Source organism: Herpailurus yagouaroundi, unplaced genomic scaffold, assembly GCF_014898765.1.
Source record: "Herpailurus yagouaroundi ecotype Mexico unplaced genomic scaffold, PumYag 197, whole genome shotgun sequence".
NCBI lineage: Eukaryota > Metazoa > Chordata > Mammalia > Carnivora > Felidae > Herpailurus > Herpailurus yagouaroundi.
In genome coordinates, this window is record NW_024412428.1 from 28,901,603 (window position 1) to 28,924,261 (window position 22,659).

At 35.5% G+C, this 22,659-nt stretch overlaps 1 protein-coding gene across 1 annotated transcript in view; it reads right to left on the bottom strand.

Annotated features, from left to right (window-relative positions):
• WBP4 (WW domain binding protein 4) overlaps positions 1–22,659 on the bottom strand; it is a 66,225-nt gene that overhangs the window by 34,419 nt on the left and 9,147 nt on the right. Inside the window, exons 6-9 of the mRNA XM_040448587.1 lie at positions 20,579–20,625; positions 20,032–20,107; positions 17,953–18,146; positions 12,807–12,970 (exon numbers count right to left, since the gene is read on the bottom strand). Of these exons, the coding sequence (XP_040304521.1) occupies positions 12,807–12,970; positions 17,953–18,146; positions 20,032–20,107; positions 20,579–20,625 (481 nt within the window). The remainder of the gene's footprint in view (positions 1–12,806; positions 12,971–17,952; positions 18,147–20,031; positions 20,108–20,578; positions 20,626–22,659) is intronic.

Consider the following 22,659-nt stretch of genomic DNA (forward strand, 5'->3'; position numbering starts at 1 on the left):
CCCCCCCCCCCCCCCCCCCCCCCCCCCCCCCCCCCCCACGTAAATAGACTTAAGGAACTTGGTAACACTATCAAGTATAACATTCACATTATAGGGATTCCTGAAGACGAGGAGAGAGAAAGGGGGCAGAAAATTTATTTGAAGAAATAATAGCTGAAAACTTCCCTGAATTTGGGGAAGGAAACAGAAATCCAGATCCAAGAGGCACAAAGAGCCCCCAACAAAATCAACCCGAGGAGGTCCACACCCAGACACACAGTAATTAAAATAGCAAAAAGTAGTGATAGAGAATTTTAAAGGTAGCAAGAGAAAACAGTTACATACAAGGGAAACAAAATAAGGCTTTCAGCAAATTTTTTCAGTAGAAACTTTGCAGGATGGGATGGAGTGGCACAATATATTCAAAATGCTGAAAGAAAAACACCCTGCAATCAATATTCTATTCAGAAATGCTATCATTCAGAATAGGAGAGATAAAGCATTTCCCAAAGTTAAGGAATTCACCACCACCATTGAATTCATCACCATTAAGGAATTCATCACTATCCCTACAAGAAATGTTAAGGTGGGGAGGTGCTTGGATGGCTCAGTTGATAGAGCATGCGATCTGAAGGTTGTGAGCTTGAGCCCCACATTGGGTGTGGAGCCTACTTAAAACAAACAAACAAACAAACAAAGAAGTGTTAAAGGGAATTTTTTGAGTGGAAAGACCATAAGTAGGAGTAAGAAAAGCAGGAAGCACAAAAGCAGTAAGATTAAGTATATCTATATAAACCAGTCAAGGGATTCACAAAATAAAAGCATGTAAATAAAGTATGACACCATATATCTTGAATGTGAGAGAATGGGGGGGAGTAGAATAAATGAATTAGAGAAAGACAAATAGCACATGATTTCACTTATACGTGGAATCAAAACAAATGAACAAAGAACAAAAAAGACAAAGGAAAAAACACTCTTAACTACAGAGAACCTGATGATTACAGAGGAGAGGAGTGGGGGGATGGGTGAAACAGGTGAAGGGGATTAAGAGTACATTTATCATGTGAGCACTGAGTAATGTATAGAGTAATTACTGAATCACTATATTGTAAACCTGAAACTAATATAACACTGTATATTAACTGTATTGGAGTTAAAGAAAAATAAATGAAGGGGTATTAGCAGAAATAAGTTAAAAAATAATGGGTGAAAACTTACCAAATGTGGGGAAAGATCTGTACATCTAAGTTGAAGCTAACCAGTCACCTAAAAATTTCAATCCAAAAAGATCTTCTCTAAGACACACTTTAATAAACGTAAAATAAAAAATGAAGAGAGAATTTTAAAAACAGCAAGAAAAAAAATTTCTCTCATATAAGGGAATTCCATAAGGCTATCAGTAGATCTCAGCAGAAACCTTGTAAGCCAGAAAAGAGATGGTATATTCAAACTGCTGAAAGAAATAAACTGGAAAACAAGAATACCCAGCTAAACTCTCCTTCAGAAATGAAGGTGAGATAAATACTTTCTTTAATTAAAAAACAAAACACAACCAAAACTCAGGATATTTATCACCACTAAAGTGGTGCTGTGCTGTAAGCAGTTCTTTAAGCTTAAATAAAAGCTTAAGCTACTAATTACTAACATGAAAATATATGAAAACATACAGAACAATGGTAAAGGTAAGCATATAGTCAGATTCAGTATACTCTAATATCATAATACGATGGTGTGTTAAACTCAGCTCTAGTATAAGGGTTAAAGGACAAATACAATTAAAAATAGTGCCTGGGTGTCTCAATCGGTAAAGCCGACTGACTCTTGATTTCAGCTCAGGTCATAATCTCAGGGTTGTGGGATTGAGTCCCACGCTGGGCTCTGCACTGAGCCTGGAGTCTGTTTGGGATTCTGTCTCTCTCCAATAAAAACAAAACAAAACAAAACCCCAGTAATAGTGTAAACAATTGTTAATGGATACACAATACATAAAGATGTAAATTGTGACATCAAAAACCATAAAAGGAGTATGAATAAAAAGATAACTTTTTGTATGTGATTGAAGTTTTTATCAGTGTAAAGTACTCTATAATATGTATAAAATTTTTAATAAAAGCACCATAGTAATTACAAAGCAAAAACCTAAAGGAGATTCACAAAAGATAAAGAGAAGGGAAGCAAGGCATATTACTATGAATTCAGAAAGGAAAGCAGCAAGAGTGGGGGTGGGAAAAGGAACAACAAAATAGCCAAAAAACAATTATATATTAAATTCTCCAATCAAAGATTAAGAATGCTAGGGCGCCTGGCTGGCTTAGGCGGTGGAGCATATCACTCTTGATCTTGGGGGTGTGAGTTTAAGCCCCATATTGGGTGTAGAGAGTACTTAAAAATACAATCTTAAAAAGATATATAGAAAAGAGGTAACTGGGAGGCTCCGTCGGGTGACTGTCCAACTTCGGCTCAGGTCATGATCTCATGACTTGTGGGTTCGAGCCCCATGTGGGCTCTGTGCTAACAGCTCAGAGCTTGGAGCTGCTTGGGATTCTGTGTTTCCCTCTCTCTCTGTCCCTTCCCCGCTCATACTCTGTCTCTCTCTCAAAACTAAATAAACGTTTAAAAAAAAAATACACACACACACACAGAATGCTTAGGTGGATTAAAAACAAACAAAAAAACCCAACAAAAAACCAGAACCAACCATATGCTGCCTGTAAGAGATTTGCATCTGATTTAAAGACACACACAGGCTCAAAGTGAAGGGACAGAAAAAAGTATTCCATGAGAATGGAAACCAAAAGAAAGCAAGGATAACTACAGTTATAGCAGACAAAACAGACTTTAACCCAAAAATGGTATCAAGACACCAAAAAAAAAAAAAAAAAGCCATTATATAATGAAAAGGGGTCATTCCATCAAAAAGACGTAACAATTACATCATTGTCATCAAGGTGCAAATGTATGTACCCCAAATTGCAGAACCTAAAGAAATTAAGCAAATATTCATAGATTGGAAGGGAAAAACAGACTCCAATAAATAGCAGGGGAGTACAGTATGATACTTCCAATAATGGATAGATCACACAGACAGAAAACCAGCAAGGAAACACTGGACTTGATCATACTTTTTAGACTAAGCGGATCTAATATAATCTACAGAACATTCTATGTAACAGCAGACTACACATTCTTCTCAAGCACACATGGAACATTCCTTAGGACAGATCATATGATATATCAGAAAACAAATCTTAGCAAGTTTAAGACTGAAATAATACCAAGTATCTTTTCTGACCAAATGGCAAGAAACTAGAAGTCAACAGGAAAAAATCTAGAAAATTCACAAAAATGTGGAAATAAACTGCTTAACAGCTAACAAGGCCAAGAAGGAAAGGGAGATTTAAAAAAAAATGTTGAAATATAAAAGGAAACACAACATATCCAAAACTATAGGATGCTGCAGAAGTCGTTCTAAGGGAGGTTTATGCAATAAATGCCTATGTTAAGAAAAAAGAAATATCTCAAACAACTTAAAACTAGAAAAAAGTACAAACTAAGCCCAAAGTTAGCAAAAAGAAGGAAATAACAGGGATCACAGCATAAACGGAAGCCAGAATAGAACACATTAAGAAACCTATGAGATGGTTCATTGAAAAGAAAAACAGAATTAACAAACCTTTAGCTAGACTGAGGGAAAAAAAAAAAAGATCCAAATAAATCAGAAGAAATGAAAGAGGAGACATTTCAATAGACACCACAGAACTACAAACCATCATAAGAAACTACCATGAACAACTGTACACCAACAAATTGGATAACCTAAAAGAAATGGATACATTCCTAGAAACACACAACCTACTAAGGCTGAATCATGATAAAACTGAAAATCTGAACAGACCAGTAATAAGGATATTGAACCAGTAATCAAAAAAATGCCAACACAAAGAGCCCAAGACCAGATGCACTGGTGAATTCTACCAACTATTTATAGAAGAACTAACAGTAATTAACAAAATATTGAAGAGAAGGGAACACTCCTAAACTCATTACAGCAAGCATGTATTACTCGATACCAAAGCCAGAGCAGGACACCACAAGAAAAGAAAATTACAGACACATACCCCTGATGAATATAGATGGCAAAAATTTTCAACAAATTACTTGTGAACTGAATTCAACAGCACATTAAAAGAATCATACAGCATGACCAAGTGGGATTCATCCCCAGGATACAAGGATGGTTCAACATTCGCAAATGAATTGTGATATACCATTAATAGAATGAAAGATAATTTCAACAGGCAGGAAAACTAACGAAGTACATCTTTTCATGATAAAAAACATTCAATGAACTGGATGTAGAATGAACATATTTCAAAATCACAAAGGCTATATATGATAAACCCACAGCCAACATCATACTGAATGGTGAAAGATGGAAAGCTTTCCTGTAATATGAAAAACAAGACAAGGATACCCACTCTTACCACTCCCATTCAACATAGTACCAGAAGTCCTAGCCAAAGCAATCAAGCCAAGAAGAAATAAATAAATAAAAGACATCCAAATTACAAAGGAAGAAGGAAAAGTGTCTCTGTTTGTAGATGATACATATTATACATAGAAAATCCTAAAGACTCCACCAAAAAACTGTTAGAACTAATCAGTGAGTTCAGTAAAATTGAATGATACAAAATCAATACCCAGAAATCAGTTGTTTGCATGCACTTAACAACAAAATATCTAAAAAAAATAAAAACCCATTTACAATATCATCATAAACAGTAAAATACTCAGTGATAAATTTAACGAAAGAGGTGGAAGATCTGTACGCTGAAAAGTACAAGGCACTGATGAAAAAACTGAAAACGACACAAATGCAAAGATAGTACATGTTCAAGAATCAGATGAATGAATACTGTTAAAATGTCCATGCTGCTCAAAGCCATCCATAAATTCAATGGCTATCATGAAGATGTGGTATATATACACATACAATGGAGCACCCTGAGGGTTGGTTCAGTTGGTACATATACAATAGAGTATTACTCGGCAATTAAAAAGAATGAAATCTTGCCATTTGCAACCACATGGATGGAACTAGGGGGTATTATGCTAAGCGAAATTAGTCAGAGAAAGACAAATATCGTATGACTTCACTCATATGAGGACTTTAAGATACAAAACAGATGAACACAAGGGAAGAGAAGCAAAAATAATATAAAAACAGGGAGGGGGACAAATCATAAGAGACTCTTATAAATAGAGAACAAACAGAGGGTTGCTGAAGGGGTTGTGGGAGGGGGGATGGGCTAAATGGGTTAAGGGGGTTAAGGAATCTACTCCTGAAATCATTGTTGCACCATATGCTAACTTGGATGTAAATTAAAAAATAAATAATTAAAAAAATAAAAAAATAAAAACAAAAGGAGGCATTAACACCTGAAAAACTCAAGCTATACAGAAAGTTCAATGTATTACCATATGTTTTAAAATTTAAGCTTTGATGGGATCTTAGGGAGTGGCGCCTGTGCGGCTCAGTCAATAATGGGTCTGACTTTGGCTCAGGTCATGATCTTGCAGTTCATGAGCTGAAGCCCGCTTCAGATTCTCTCTCTCTCTGACCCTTCCCCATTCACATTCTTCCAAAAATAAACATTAAAAAAAAAAAAAAGATTCTAGGGAAAAATATAAATTACCAAAACTAGTACTCGAGAATCCTCCACTCCCCAAGAACAGCTGCAAGCGTGTAAGTTATTGAGTATTTAGATGTTCTAGAGACCAACTGCATAGTGATGCTGTGTTGCTTTTTATTTTTTACTTTGTATTTATTTATTTTGGGGGGGGAACATAAGTGGGGAAGGAGCAGAGAGAGGGAGAAGGGAAACTACAAGCAGACTCCGCACTGCCAGCATGGAGCTGGATGTGGGGCTCAATCCCATGAATCATGAGATCATGACTTGAGCTGAAATCAAGAGTTGGTCGCTAAACCAATTGAGCCACCCAGGTGCCTTTGATTTGTCTTTTTAATTTATTCCTCACAATAAATTAGAAATTAGAACTATTATTATGGCATTTAACAGATGAAGAAATCGAGGCTTAGGTACATTAGGCAATTTGCCCACAGTCACGAAGATAGTAAGCAAGAAACCAGTAAGTTATAAAAAAAATTAACTCCCCTAGAATTCCAGGACCAGAGGACTATACTAGTATTTTCTTTTAAACTTTCTAATTGCTGAGAAACTTGTATTCTAGAATATGAATGAATGGAAAGTTACTGGAAAAAAAAAAGATACTGCAAAGTTACTGGGGGGAAAAAAGCATAAATAAAAATGGAAAACTACCTAATTCACTTTATTTAGCATAAATTGTATAGAAAAATCTGATAACGATATCACACATCTAACAAAAGCACAATTAAACTATAGACCACCATTAAAGGTATCACCAGTGAAATGCATCAAAAGCTACTTAATAGTCCTTTTTTTTAATCGTTATTTTTGAGAGAAAAAGAGAGACAGAATGGAAGCAGGGGACGGACAGAGCAAGAGGGAAACACAGAATCTGAAGCAGCTCCAGGTTCTGAGCTGTTAGCACAGAGCCCGATGCGGGGCTCCAACTCACAAATAGCAAGATCATGACCTGAGCTGAAGTCGGGAGCTTAACCAACTGAGCCACCCAGGTGTCCCTGTTAATAATCCTTTAAAAATCTGGAAATAAAGCATGGTTCCTCAACATAATAAAAATTATCTATCTTAAGCAAATAGTCAATATAATCCTTAATATAAATTTTAGAGACATTTCCACTGAAATCAGAAAACATAAATGCTCACTTTCATCACTATACCACAGAGTATGAAAATCTAACTAAAATAGAACAGGAAATAAATGGGAAGTAAAATCAGCAGAAAAAGGATTACAAAATATTTGCAGACAAATTTCTTCATGAAAAACCCAAGATTCAAAAAAATAAGTTTTATAAATAATACAATAATTCAGCACCACAATTGGACTCAAGCTTCTTCATACTATAATTACTGGTTAAAAAAATAGTAGAAAACATGGGTTAAATCCACAATTAAAAAAAAGCAGAACATGTAAAAATTTACGTACTTAACATTTACTAAGCATTTACTATGTGCCAGGCACTATTTTTACTTTTTTGGGTGCAGAAGTGAACTAAGGTAGACTAAATGGCTACCTTGCCTATATTCAAGAATGCAAGTATGAGACTCACAAAGAGGCAGCTACAAAAGTTGTGTAGACAATCATACCTGATGACTTGAGTAAAAACAGATATACGACGTTTTTGGGTGAAAACATAAAATACTGAAAACATGTCAATTTTTTAAAAATCAAATTCAACAAGTAAAATATAATTTCAATCATTTTGACTAAAATTAGATTGTAGCTGTTGAACATTTACAAAAGGATTTAATTTGTCTGGAAAAGAATAAAAAGAAAAACAACACAGGATGGGGCGCCTGGGTGGCTCAGCCAGTTGGGTGTCCGACTTCGGCTCAGGTCATGGTCTCGCAGTTTGTGAGTTCAAGCCCCGCATCAGGCTCTGTGCTGACAACTCAAGAGCCTGGAGCCTGCTTCAGATTCTGTGTCTCCCCCTCTCTCGCTCATGCTCTGTCTCTGACTCTCAATAATAAATAAATATTAAAAAAAAAAAAAACAAAAAAAGAAAAACAGGAAGGAACTACTTAAGAAAATTAAAAAAAAATAAAGGACATATCACCAGATATCAGAACATATCGTATAAAAGCATATAATTAAATTACAATAATGACATCTTTACAGTACTATCACAAGAATAGATAGGCTAATGGAACAAAAAAAGCAGCTAGAAACAAACTGGTAAACTTGAGAATTAAACACAAGACTAGGGGCGTATGGGTGGCTCAGTCAGTTAAGCATCTGTTAAGTATACAACTTCAGCTCAGGTCATGATCTCGTGGATTTGTGAGTTCAAGTCCTGCCTCACGCTCTGCACTGCCAGTGTGGAGCCTGCTTGGGATTCTCTCTCTCCCTCTCTCTCTCTATGCTCTGCCCCCACTTGTGCGTGTGCCCTCTCTTTCAAAATAAATAAATAAACTTAAAAAAAAGGCAAGATTAAACAATAAGTGTTACTTAAAAAAGTGGGGGAAAGAATGGTACATAAAACTGGGGAAGAATGGTACTGGCAAAACTAGTTGGGCAGGTAGGATAAATAACTACTTTAGAATCTCATCTCATATGATGCATTAAATAGTTGACAGACCACACAAACCAGAAGGAAATACAAGTACATATTTGACTTCTGGATGGAAAATGACATCAATAAAATAGATAACAAAAGGAAAAACAATTGGACTAGTTAAACCTGATGAAATTGTGCACATCTAAAACCATTATAAACACAATTAACAGTCAAACTAGAGATGTGGAAAATCCACAATACCTACAACTAATCAACGGTTAGCATCTGTACTACAAAAGGAACTTACAGAAATAAGACTAATAATTCAATGGAAAAATTTACAGGGACTACCAATAATTTACAGAAGAGTAAATACGAAACACTAATATACGAAAAAAATTTATATGAGTAAATCAAAGAAAACTAAAATGAGATATTTTTTGCTGAATAGAAAATACTTAAAAATTTAGAAATAGCTAATGCTGAAAGGGTCCAATGGGACAGACATTTTCAGAAACTGCTGATGGAGTATAGATTGGTATGCTCTTTCTGGAAAGTAATTGGCCACTGTGAATCAAGATTTTCAACATGTTCACATCCTTTCAACAGGTATTCCATTTCTAGAAATTGTCAGGAATGTGTACAGAGTGATATATCTATACAGTAATCAGAACGTTATGACAACAAAATGTGCAAAAATAATCTAACTGCCTAACAGGGAATGGCTGAGTAAAATGAAAGCACATCTTAAAAGATTAATATTATATAGCAGTTAAAAATAACACTTATAGGGGCGCCTGGGTGGTTCAGTTGGTTGAGCATCCAAATCTTGGTTTCAGCTCAAGTTATGATCTCACAGTTCGTGGGTTCAAGCTCCGCACTGGGCTCCATGCTGGGAGTGTGAACCCTGCTTGGGATTCTCTTTCTCCTCTCTGACCCTCCCGACTCAAAATAAATACATAAACTTAAAAAAAAATAACATTTACAAAATTTTAACAAAGTACAAGGATATTAATAATACAATACTAAGTAGGGAAAAAGATAAAAGCTGAGGAAGATACTCCAAAATGTTACTATTATCTCTGGGTAACTAAACAGTTATTCTTAAACTTTTCTTCAATTTCAAAAATTTTCCATAATCAAAATATATTGGTTATTTTTAGGAGGGAACCTCTTAAGAAATTAGTCTTATCTACTTGCGAAGTCAGACATAATCCATCACATGTTAAAATGACTGACAATGTTAAAATTTAACAAGCATGGTTTTACATACAGTACACTTACCACACAGAAAACCAAATAGTCGAATTTCAAGAAATCTTAACTTTAAGAAATGTTGGTATAGTAAGCCCACTTTCCTATTGTAAGTCACTTAAAAAATCATTCAGGGGCTGAAGTAATGCAGCCCGTTATTTCTGCAATTTCAGTATATACAGTCAGTATGCTTATCATGGTGCTTGGCAGTATGCTGCATTGAACGCATTTTATCTATTATCACAGTAACAAATACAACCTAAACTCTCATAACAATAGTAACATTTTGACAGCAGTTCTAATCTATACTATGGTATGTTATGCCTACAAAATTGTTTTTTCAAAGTTCATTTATTTGAAGTAGAGAGAGCGTGGGAGCAGGGAAGGGATAGAGAGAGAGGGAGAGAGACAATTTCAAGCAGGCTCTGCATTGTCAACACACAGCCCAATGCAGGGCTTGAATTCATGAACCGTGAGATCATGCCTGAGCCAAAATCAAGAGTTGGACGCTTAACTGACTGAGCCACCCTAGGTGCCCCCTACAGAATTAATTTTTATTAGAATTGCATATAGATCTTCCCTTATGATGGGGTTATGTGCCCTGATAAATCCACTGTAAATGGAAAATATTGTAAACTGAAAATGCATTTAGTACACCTAGTCTACTTAACATCATAACCTTGCCTACCTTAAATGAGCTCAGAACATGTACAGTAGCCTAAATTGGGGAAAATCATTCACCACAAAGCCTATTTTATATGAAGTATTGAATATCTCATATAATTAATTGAATACCATACTGATGGTGAAAAACAGAATGGTTCTAAGTATACTGGCTGTTTACCCTCATGATTGCATGGGTGCCTCACAGTGTACAGAGTATTGTATGGCAGGGTACTGCTAGGCCGAGGAAAAAGTTCAAAATTTGAAGTGTGGTTTCTATTGAATGCCTATTGCTTTTGCACCATCTTAAAGTTGAAAAATTGTAAGTCAAACCATCGGTACAAAGCTGGCCAAAACTTGTGTTACTCTATCTTATGAAAAAATACAATCTTTTCATTAAAGTACAGTTTTAACTAAAAATAATTTCACTGTAAAAGTATCCACAGAGTAGTCATCTAAAGTATCATCTCAAAGCATTAATATTTTGAAGAAAAACTGCTAACTCGTACTTTTTTTTATTCACCTGAAGATTTAAACATTTAAGAAACACTAATTTGTGGAGCTGGGAGTGAAGTCTTCCTTTTATTGTGTAAATACTCTCAAGACAGTAATTTAAACATGTGAGCTAGTAATACAAACCTAGTAATACAAATCAGGTAACATCCCTACCTTGATACTGGTTTAATTGATAAAACTGTTCTGTTTCTTGAATACTGGCTTTAAAACTTTGCTGAACTGCAATAAACCATTTTCAAGACAGTAACAAAATAAGCTTTTTTTCTGCTCTTCAGATCTATGGAAGCCTTCATTAAATATGCAGGTATTTGTTTCTCTGACAGAATAAGGATGGTGAGTGTGACAATGTTCATATATAAATGGTATGAGTTAGTGTCTGAATCTGTGGTCACAAGAAATGCTATGGCAAAAATGAACTATTGGGATGTCATCAAAAGAAAAAGCTGCACAGCGAAGGAAACAATCAGCAAAACTAAAAGGCAATTGATGGAATGGGAGAAGATATTTGCAAATGACATATCAGATAAAGGGTTAGTATCCAAAATCTATAAAGAACTTATCAAACTCAACGCCCAAAAAACAAATAATCCAGTGAAGAAATGGGCAAAAGACACGAATAGACACTTCTCCAAAGAAGACATCCAGATGGCCAACCAACACATGACAAAATGCTCAACATCACTCATCATCAGGGAAACACAAAACCACAATGAGATACTACCTCACACCTGTCAGAATGGCTAACATTAAGAACTCTGGCAACAACAGATGTTGGCGAGCAGGTGGAGAGAGAGGATCTCTTTTGCACTGCTGGTGGGAATGCAAACTGGTGCAGCCACTCTGGAAAATAGTATGGAGGTTCTTCAAAAACTTAAAAATAGAACTACCCTACGATCTAGCAATTGCACTACTAGGTATTTATCCGAGGAATACAGGTATGCTGTTTTGAAGGGACACATGCACCCCAATGTTTATAGCAGCACTGTCAACAATAGCCAAAATATGGAAAGAGCCCAAATGTCCATCAATGGATGAATGGATGAAGAAGATGTGGTATATGTATATATACAATGGAGTATTACTCAGCAATCAAAAAGAATGAAATCTTGCCATTTTCAACTACATGGATGGAACTAGAGGATATTATGCTAAGCGAAATTAGTCAGAGAAAGACACGTATCATATGACTTCACTCATATGAGGACTTTAAGATACAAAACAGGTGAAGGGAAGCAAAAATAATATAAAAACAGGGAGGGGGACAAGACATAAGAGACACTTAAATATGGAGAACAGAGGGTTACTGGAGGGGTTGTGGGAGGGGGGATGGGCTAAGTGGGTAAGGGGCATTAAGGAATCTACTCCTGAAATCACTGTTGCAGTATATGCTAATTAATATGGATGTAAATTAAAAAACTAAAATTTAAATTTAAAAAATATATAAAAAAAATTCTTTGGAAACCTAGTATTGTCTAGAATGGTTTTGTTTGTAATATATACATAATATGTTAATGAGCTACAAATTAATATGCATAAGTTTTGTACTCCGATTCAATTAAACTCAATGAAACTACAAAATATTTAACATTCAAAAAAAAAAAAAGAAATGCTATGTTTGGGTAGGAATCAAAATAATCATTAGCCTGGACTGAGTAGTATACAGAATCATTAAATCACTATATTGTATACCTGAAACAAATATAACACTGTATGTTGACTATACTGGAATTAAAACAAACATATATTGGCATCTCTATTAAAAAACCCAATCATTAGCTTACTTTTTAAAATAACCACATTTTTGGGTCGCCTGGGTGGCTCAGTCGGTTAAGCATCCAACTTCGGCTCAGGTCATGATCTCACAGTCTGTGAGTTCGAGCCCCATGTCAGGCTCTGTGCTGACAGCTTGAGCCTGGAGCCTGCTTCAGATTCTGTGTCTCCCTCTCTCTGACCCTCCCCCGTTCATGCTCTGTCTCTGTCTCAAAACTAAACATTAAAAAAAATTTTTTTTAAATAACCACAGTTTACATTTTAAAATATTTAAGAATACTTAGTTAGAAGAAATAAAACCATTCTAGAAATAAAAGAAATGAGCCACACTTTCCAAGAGCACCTTATCCTTGAAATGAGTTACTGCAATGTATGGAAGGAAGTACTGAGATATACAATACAATTTGTAGGAAGAGTGGGTTAAGTTTCAGGTACTTACTGAGACTCAACTTCTTGTTTAATTTCTTGCCATTCTCCATATGGGTTTGATTTTTTAGGAGCTTTGGATTTTTCTTCATTTGGACCTGATGAATTTTGCTCTTGGGTAGTTTTTTCTTTCTGTGTTTCTGGTTCAGTTCCTTTGTCACTACTTTTATTTTTTTCCTGAAATGCCAAAGAAAAAACATATTTTAAGCAAAATTATAAGGATGCAATTTCTTTAACATAGTCTTATTATTGATTTAAATAGTACATTACCTCAGTATTTTTAATTTGCACATAACAACAAATATACATAAAAGAATTTTAATGCTTGATTAGGTTTTTTATTATGTCTAAAATGATAAGACACCATGGTCAAGGCTGTTATGTATATATGTATGTATGCATATATTTATTTAAAGGTTATTTATTTTGAGAGAGACAGAGACAGAGCGAGTCAGGGAGGGGCAGAGAGAGAAGGAGACAGAGAATCCCAAGCACTGACTCGGGGCTCGAACTCACTAATCATGAGATCATGATCTGAGCCAAAACTAAGAGCTGGACGCTCAAAGAACTGAGCCGCACAGGTGCTACTAAGGGTGGCTTTTAAAAACAATTGTATTAACATTCCACCATTAAAGACATACACTGGCCTTTTTAATACTCTTTTCTGCCTTCCCTCCTTACTTACATATTCTACAGTCATCTCCCCTTACACTGTACCTTTTCTGAGTTTAATGCCATGTCATTAAACCTTTCTATACTCATTGTCTTTGTAAAGAACTCCCTCAACCTATCAGTCTTAACTGAAATCGTCTTTACATTGAGGACAGTGCCAAAGCCTCAGTGGAGTCAATAACTGCTAACTATGAAATGAGAAAAGACACACCCTTGAGAGAGAAGCAGGTCCTATGGGAGCCCCTGGCTAGGGTTGGTATTCTTATGGCACCCCTTCATCTGGAATAACAAAGCCCTATGATCCAGTTGGGCAAAGGGACCACGCACTAGATTTCAGCCTCTTTTCATAATGCACAACCATGTGTGGTGATCCTAGGACACTGTTCTGTAATTCTTTAAGTGGATATTAACTCATTCCCTCATGCTGTTCCATCATAAAGATAGGAAGCAGCATCTGCTTTTAGCATTCTCTTCACTGTTTCCAAGCTCTGACTTCTTTTTAATAACAGATTTTTAGAGATAATTTATGCTTTGATTCTAATGCAATGTAATAAATGCCTCCTCCTCTGGAGCGTATATCACCTCCTATAGAGTTGTCTTCCATGCTTCCTTACATGAGCTAATGACCTTTGGCCACTATCCCATATACACTGATGTCTTTACCATATTTTTTGTTGTTGTTTTCTACCATGTTCTTTCTATTCAACTCATCATTTTGGACCTTAAAAATTCCCTAGCCTGTTTTGTGAGCCCCAAAATCAAGGACTGTGCCTTTCGCTATATTTCAGTCACCTAACGTTATATATTTTCCATCATACATAGCGCCTAGTACATAGGTAGTATTCAAATAGTAAATCCTCACATCTATGTTCCTTTTTAATTTGAATTATGTCATCACTCAAAAATGTCCCACTTGTGAAATTTTAAACTCTAAAAGTCCCCCGTTCTAACTACAGTAAGTTATTCTTCTGGCTTCCTCCCTTCCTTACCTCCTGTCTATAACCTCATTACCATCTCTAATGCCTTAACTTCTCTTTATGTCCTTAGTTTGCTGACCTCATCATTACAGAGATCCACATCCATAGTGAATCATTTTATTTATTTTTGATCATTCTTTAAAACATTGGAAGTGTGGGGCACCTGGGTGGCGCAGTCGGTTAAGCGTCCGACTTCAGCCAGGTCACGATCTCGCAGTCCGTGAGTTCGAGCCCCGCGTCAGGCTCTGGGCTGATGGCTCGGAGCCTGGAGCCTGTTTCCGATTCTGTGTCTCCCACTCTCTCTGCCCCTCCCCCGTTCATGCTCTGTCTCTCTCTGTCCCAAAAATAAATAAACGTTGAAAAAATAAATAAATAAAACATTGGAAGTATATTCTTTAATCCCCATAAACTATCCATCCCCCCACCCACCTTCCCTCTGGTAACTATCAGCTTATTCTCTATAGTTAAGGTTCAGTTTCCTGGTTTGTCTTTTTTTCCTTTGCCCATTTGCGTTGTTTCTTAAATTCTACATACAAATGAAATAATATAGCATTCGTCTTCCTGTGACTGACTTATTTTGCTTACCATTATACTTTCTAGCTCCATCCATTTCTTTGCAAATGGCAAGATTTCACTCCTTTTTTATGGCCAAATAATATTCCACTGTGTATATATACACTATATATACACATCTTCTTTATCCATGAGCACTTGGGGTGCTTCCATAGTTTGGCTATTGTAAATAATGTTGTAATAAACATACAGGTGCATGTAACCCTCTGAGTTTGTGTATTTTTTGGATAAATACCCAGTAGTGTGATTACTGGATCCTAGGGTAGTTCTATTTTTAATTTTTTTGAGGAACCTCCATACTGTTTTCCACAATGGCTCCACCAGTTTGCATTCCTAACAACAGTGTGAGGGGGTTCCTTTTTCTCTACATCCTTGCCAACACCTGTTTATTGTTTTTGATTTTAGCTATTCTGGGAGCTGTGAAGTGGTATCTCCTTGTACTTTTTATTTAAAAATTTTTTTTTGTTTAATGTTTGTTTATGTTTGAGAGAGAGAGAGAGACAGAGTGTAAGTGGGGGAGGGGCAGAGAGACAGGGAGACAACAGAATCCAAAGTAGGCTCCAGGCTCCAAGCTGTCAGCACAGAGCCTGATGCGGGGCTCGAACTCGTGAACTACAAGATCATTACCTGAGCCAAAGTGGGACACTCAACTGACTGAGTCACCCAGGTGCCCCGCTCCTTATACTTTTTATTTGCATTTCCCTGATGATCAGTGATGCTGACAGATTTTATTTTACATCCTTCATTACAGAGTTCCATGTCCACAGGGAATCATTTTAGAAATATATATTTTTGCCTGCACCCTTAAATATCTTTGTTCCCATGACTGTCTATTGTATAGGACCTAAAAAATTTCAACACAGACTTATCCAATCATTGGTGTGTCAAGTGTTACTAAGAGGGGAAAAAAAAATCACAGACTTCAAGTTGTATTACAAAGCTGTAGTGATCAAAAGAGTATGGTACTGGCACAGAAATAGACACTTGGATCCACGGAACAAAACAGAAAAGCCGGAAATGAACCCACAATTATATGGTCAATTAATCTTTGACAAAGCAGGAAAGACTATACAATGGGAAAAAGACTTTACAATAAATGGTGTTGGGAAAACTGGTCAGCTACATGCAAAAAAATGAAACTGGACCATTTTCTTAAACCATACACAAAAAAAAATTCAAAATGGATTAAAAGCCTAAATGTGAGACCTAAAACCATAAAAATCCTAGAAAAGAACATAGGTGGTAATGTTTCTGATATGGGCTGTAGCAACATTTTCTAGATATGTCTCCTGAGGGAAGGGAAAAAATAGCAAAAATAAACTACTAGGACTATATCAAAATAAATAGTTTCTGCATAGCAAAGCAAACAATCAACAAAACTAAAAGGTAACCTACTTAATGGGAGAAAATATTTGAAGATGACACATCCCATAAATGGTTAATATCTAAAATACATAAAGAACTTATACAAATATCCAAAAAACAAATAAATAATTGAAAAAATGGGCAGAAGACATGAACAGATATTTTTGCAAAGAAGACATCCAGATGGCCAATAGACACATGAAAAGATGCTCAGCATCACTCATCATCATGGAAATACAAATCAAAACTATGATGAGATCCTATATGTGGTCTCAAAATACCCTCTCTCCAGCATCACTGAATTTTCTTCACTTCTCAGGTCAGTAATGTCAACCATGAATCAATGCTATGTGTCATTTTTGCCTTGCCACCTGAGCTCCTGCTGGAAAGATCACAAAAGGAGGACTAACAATACTACAGAAATGACTGATTTTACTTTCCGGCTATGGCTGGGGACTCAGTACCACCTGTGAATCCTATTACTTGGTTCAATTCGTCTCACACCCCAGCTGAGTGACTGTTTCAATCCATTAGTGTTGTCAAGCTCTTCAAAGCTCCTCACTCTAAGCAAGCAATCTTAATTTCTTTATGAATGAGTAAACTAAGGCTAAAAGGGTATGACTCTCAATTTCTTCCCTGATACCAACTCATCCATAGCCCTACATCTTAAAGGAAAACCTTATCTTCTTACCGAAAATGAGTTTATTCCTTGCTCCATGACCAGCCTGCCTACCCTTGTTGGTACCCCCTTTCTATCTCCTTTGTGGAGTCCCTCTTAACACATCACCACCATAAACCTCTCATGATTAAGAGTCAATGTGCAGCCATCAGCCTGTCAACTAATTTCTACTTTTCATTTCATATCCAAACCACATATACACCGTGAAACAGTTGTCCTTCCTCTAAAATCTTTTTTTTTAATTTTTATTGAAATTCCAGTTAGTTAATATATAGTATAATACTAGTTTCAGCTGTACAATACAATCTGAGTTCCACCACCCCAAACTCTGGTAAAACTGCAGGAAGGGCTTAAGGCCTTCTTTATTGTAAAATTCAATGGACATTTTTCTTTTCCTAGACCTAATTAATCCTTGATGTTCTCTATTCATTTGGCTTCTTGGATATTAGATTTTACTTCTCTGTATAACTTTCTAGCCACTCTTTTCATTGTGGGCTCCTCTTTCCCTGCCAGTCACTGAGACGTTTAATGTTACCCAAAATCATTTTCCTAGGTTATCTCACCCAATCTGAGATTTAAATTACTACTAGTAAGCTGGTAATACTCAAATTAGTAGTTCTAGCCTAGATACTCAACCTTGTATGTTCAGACAGCTCTCTGGATGTTAGAGATATTTGAAACTTAGGCGGTCTAACTCCTAATGAGGAGAGGACAGTTAATGAGGACAATTGACTGTCTTGCTACCAAACGGATACTAATAAATGGTAATAACCATCTATCCATTTGCTAAAAATACATGTCTTGGTTTTATTTCTATCTTCCACCAGAAAACTAGGTAAGTCTGTCAGGCTTTAAATTGTTACAGTTTTGTAAAGAATAAAACAAGAACCTACCTTAAACTTTATTTTTGGCTTTTGTGTTTCTGTAGAGGCCTCTCCTTTTTCTGCTTCCTGCTCCCCATCAGAATCACTATGAGAATCTGATGATTTGGACTCTTCTAGGGTATCAAGTGACTTTTCATTGACTTTACTAGAAAGCAGGTCGCCAGAATGTGGAATGAAATCATCAGGTTTTTCCCATTTGGATTCTATTCAACACATTTTAATAGTCGTGTTATTATTACCAATTCTATTCAGAAATAACTCCCGATATAACATTCCCTATCGCTTAAAATACATTACTTTTTTTAACCTTTTATTTTTTTTTACAATATAGTATTAAATAACAACATTGCATCTATTTCCCACCATCATTCATTTAAGAAGATAACTTAAAATAAGAGTTTCCAAAGCTCTTGCTCTTTTACCTTTTAGAAGCTGATTTCAATCTGGATTCTCTAGATGTATAACTACAGCCCCAAAGGAAAGAGACCTAAGAATTGGGCAATACCTTCTAAAGACTCTCATAACTTACACCAATATGTGATACTGAACACATATCAGATTTCCTAGAGTTTATAAATCTTTATTTATCACAAAGATTTCCTGGGATTCTCACAAAGTGAAATCATACAGTGAAGATCTGAATGAATATAATTTGTCATTTTTATACTAGGAAAAAAATAATCTCCACTGAATTCTACTGCCATCCAGTGGTCTAGAAATGATAGCATTTCTAATTATCTTGCAGTTATTCTCTATTTTTCATTTAATAAAAGGAAAAGGGATTCTAAGATTTACTGCCCAACTGAGACAGTTTTTAAGAGTGAAAGGGGCTCTATTAATAATTATACTCATCTAGACATAAACTGGAACTGTTTGAGGGCAAATCAATTTGTCTCTTATTAAAGAGGATGGTTTCCGGGGCACCTGGCTGGCTCAGTTGGTGGAGTGTGCAACTCTTGATCTGGGGATTATGAGTTAGTTTGAGCCCCATGTTGGGTGTAGAGATTACTTAAAAATAAAATCTTACAAAAAAAAAAAAAAAAGGATGCTTTCCAACATTAATAAAAACATTATTTCCTTATCTATATTTCACATAAATAAAAAAACTTTCAGGAAGTAAATAACTTAAGCACCTACTATGTATCAGGTACTGTTCTGAGAACTATAGATACTTGACCCTCATGACCAAAGACAGTACATATAATCACTTCTACTTTACATAAGAGCAGTTATAGGTTTAGTTACTTGCCCACAATCATATAGCTGCTAAGGGAAGAAGCTATGCATTAAACTCAGATCCAACTCTCTAGCTGTATCACTATATTATTTTATCTTTAGAAAGACTCAGTACTGCAATCTTACTGAGATAGAATGATTACTATCACTGGGCAGGCTAGGTATCTACTTGGAGGCTAAGAAGGCCTCTTCCCCCTAAAAGATTTAATGGTATGTAGAGGGTTTTCGATAGTAGAAATTTGATTAATAAAGTCTCCTAAAGTTATATTGATACTATACACATCCTGGTAAATTTAATTATAGTAGAAATTAAATACAATTACTTGATAACCCATTTTATAAAATTAAATTAGATAAAATCTTAATTTGAAAAACCTACATAATAACTAGGTAACAGTAGTTATATTTTATATTCATATTAACCAAAATGTTATTGAATTAGTAAAAATGAAAATTTGATAATCTCAGCCACTGCTAAAATAGTTTGTTTTGATTTTTAGAAAAGGAAAAAAGGCAAGTTGAATTAGATGATTTCTAAGGTACCTTCCAAGTTAATGATTATACTCCTATAACTGTCACAATAAAAATCAATAATGGCAGTGAAAGTAAAAATGATTTTTAAAATTTGTGAATGGGGTATCAATTGAGAATAATAAGCAGTACAGTATATTATAAATGAGAATCTTTCTGTTTTTCTATTGTATTGTTTTCAAACAACAAAAAGTAATACATACTTGCTATAGAAACATGTTTATCACTATACTAAAACCCCCAAGTTCCCTTTATCAGCAGGCTACTAAGCAGTTTCAAGTACAATTCTATATAGTTAGAATAATCAAAGGTAATACTTACCTCCTGTTTCTGTATTATAATAGTAGGTATAACCATCTTCGCTTAAACCTTCTACCCAAACAGTCTTCCCTGCTGTCTATTGGGAGGGGAAAAAAAAAGCAAAAACTGAAGACAATGATGTAGTTTTACTATGTTAAATAACTAAGGCAGAGTCAACTACCTTTCCTTTTCTCTTGACACCAGGAGTTAGGGGTGACAGTACTGACTATGGTCAGGAAGCTTGGTTTGTGTTACTACTGAGCCAACTCTCAGGGAGAGACTATCTCACCTCTGAAAGCCAGGAACAATTCTTTGCAGACGGGTAGGGACATCTGAATGGCAACTGACTGTCAACCAACTGATATTTGCCCTACATGGAGTTTTTAGGTAGATACCACTTTTCTTCTTCCACCCAGCCTTCTCACAAAAGAATTAAAGAAATAAAGGAACAAAGTGTGTAGAAAGGGCTTATTTGGAAGAAAATTAGCTTACGATAACTCTATAAAAGCCCCGGGAACCAATCAGTTTAAAGAATAAAGCAAAGACACTATCAATGTGCTTCAGTTACCTTTTTTAAGTTTCCTTGAAATCCTTCAGGTCTCTCCCACTGGGATGCTTAAAGCAAAATATATTGCATTTACAAAATTTTTTCGCTTAAAAAGAAGAAAAACTTCAAAAAATTTGGCAAAAATTTACAAGATATTCAATGTGTACAAAACACTGCAGATCTATAATTAAAAATATAATTGAAAAATAAAAAGAACATATATCCCAGTAATACTGTATAGAACACATGTGAATAATATTTAACCAAGAAGGAAGAACTGAATGAAGGATTAGAAATTACTGGTACTTTCAAAGGAATTATTAGAGACAGGTAGGACTTCTCCTAAAGACTTCACGGAATTCAGGCTTGAAAAGTTTTTAAGTTTTTTATTTATTTTTTTGTTAGTAATCTCTACACCCAGTTTGGGGCTTGAATTCACAACCCAGAGATCAAGAGTCACATGGTCTTCAGACTGAGCCAGGCAGGCACCCCAGGCTTGGTAAGTTTTGAAGGTATGAGATGGCAGTTTAACATCCTGGGGAGGGGAAAGTGAGGGACAGAAAGAAGGACTCAGAAGAGGAACAAGATGAAGGATGCAGGAAAAAATAAGTACAGGTGACCTTTGAACAACAGGAGTTTGAACTGCATGGGTCCACTTATAAGCAAATTTTTTTCAATAAATAAACTGAGAAATTTTTTTAGAGATTTGTGACAATTTGAAAAAATTAGATGAACCATGTAGTTTAGAAATGAAAAAATTAAGAAAAAGGTATTACTGTAAGAATACAGTATACAACACATACACAAAATATGTGTCAATTGGCTGTGTTATCCGTAAGGCTTCCAGTCAACAATAGGCTATTAGTAGTTAAGTTTTTGGGGAGTCAAAAGTTATAAAATACCCTATGATCCTGTAATTCCACTACAGACATATATCCAAAGAAAATGAAACACTAACTCGAAAAGATATACGTACCCTATGTTTATTGCAGCATTTATTTATAATAGCCAGGATATAGAAGCAACCTAAGTGTTCACTGATAGACGAATGGATAAAAATGTGAGATACATAGCTCTCTCACAACTCTCTCTCACACACACATGCACACACACACAATGGAATATTACTTCGCCATAAAAAAAATAAAATAAAATTTTGCCATTTGTGACAGCATGGATGAACCTAGAGAATATTATGCTAAGTGAAGTAGGTCAGAGAAAGACAAATACCATATAATTTCATTTACATGTGTAGTCTAAAAAAAAAAACAAAACAAATCAGACTCTTAAATACTGAGTACTGGTGGTTACAGAAGGAGGGAGAAGGAGGATAGATAAAACAAGTGAAGGTGATTAACAGGTTCAGAGTTCCAGTTATAAAATAAATAAGCCATAGAGATGAAGAAAAGTACAGCAAAGGGAATACAGCCAATAATACTGCAATAATGCTGTATGGTGACTACACTTGTGGAGAGCATCGGTTAATGTACAGAATTGTCAAATCACTGTTTTGTACATCTGAAACTAATATAACATTGCATGTCAGCTGTAGTTTAAAAAAAGTTATAAGGAGATTTTCAGTGCCCCTAATACCTGTGTTGTTCAAGGGTCTTGCTGAGAACAAGAGTATATACAGTAGGATGGCAGACAAAGGAAGCAGACAATAGGATTTAGAAGGAACACATAATTAGTAGTTTCAATGTAACTTTGAGCAAGACTGATGATCTCTAGCATACAATCACGGTTCACTGCTGAACTATCTCATATGCACTTCTCTTAAGGCTCAGTGTAAACGGTGAGTGATTAATACTATTCCTATGTAGTCCAATACTGTGATTCTAAAAAAATCGTAACAATTACAATAATACTTGTAACCCAAGGTTTTCTTCATGGTTAACTCTGATCTCATTTCCTTTCTGATCATTCTTACTTAACTTTTTTCTGGCTTTCCTTCTTTCATACCTCAGTAAATGGCAGCATTATCCTCCTAATCCTCCATGATATGGCACCAATCTATTTTTCCAGCCTCTTTCTTCTGCTAGGACATCTTCAAAGAACTGTGTGTTTTACCTCCACCAGATGACTATTCCCTAAACTTTCAA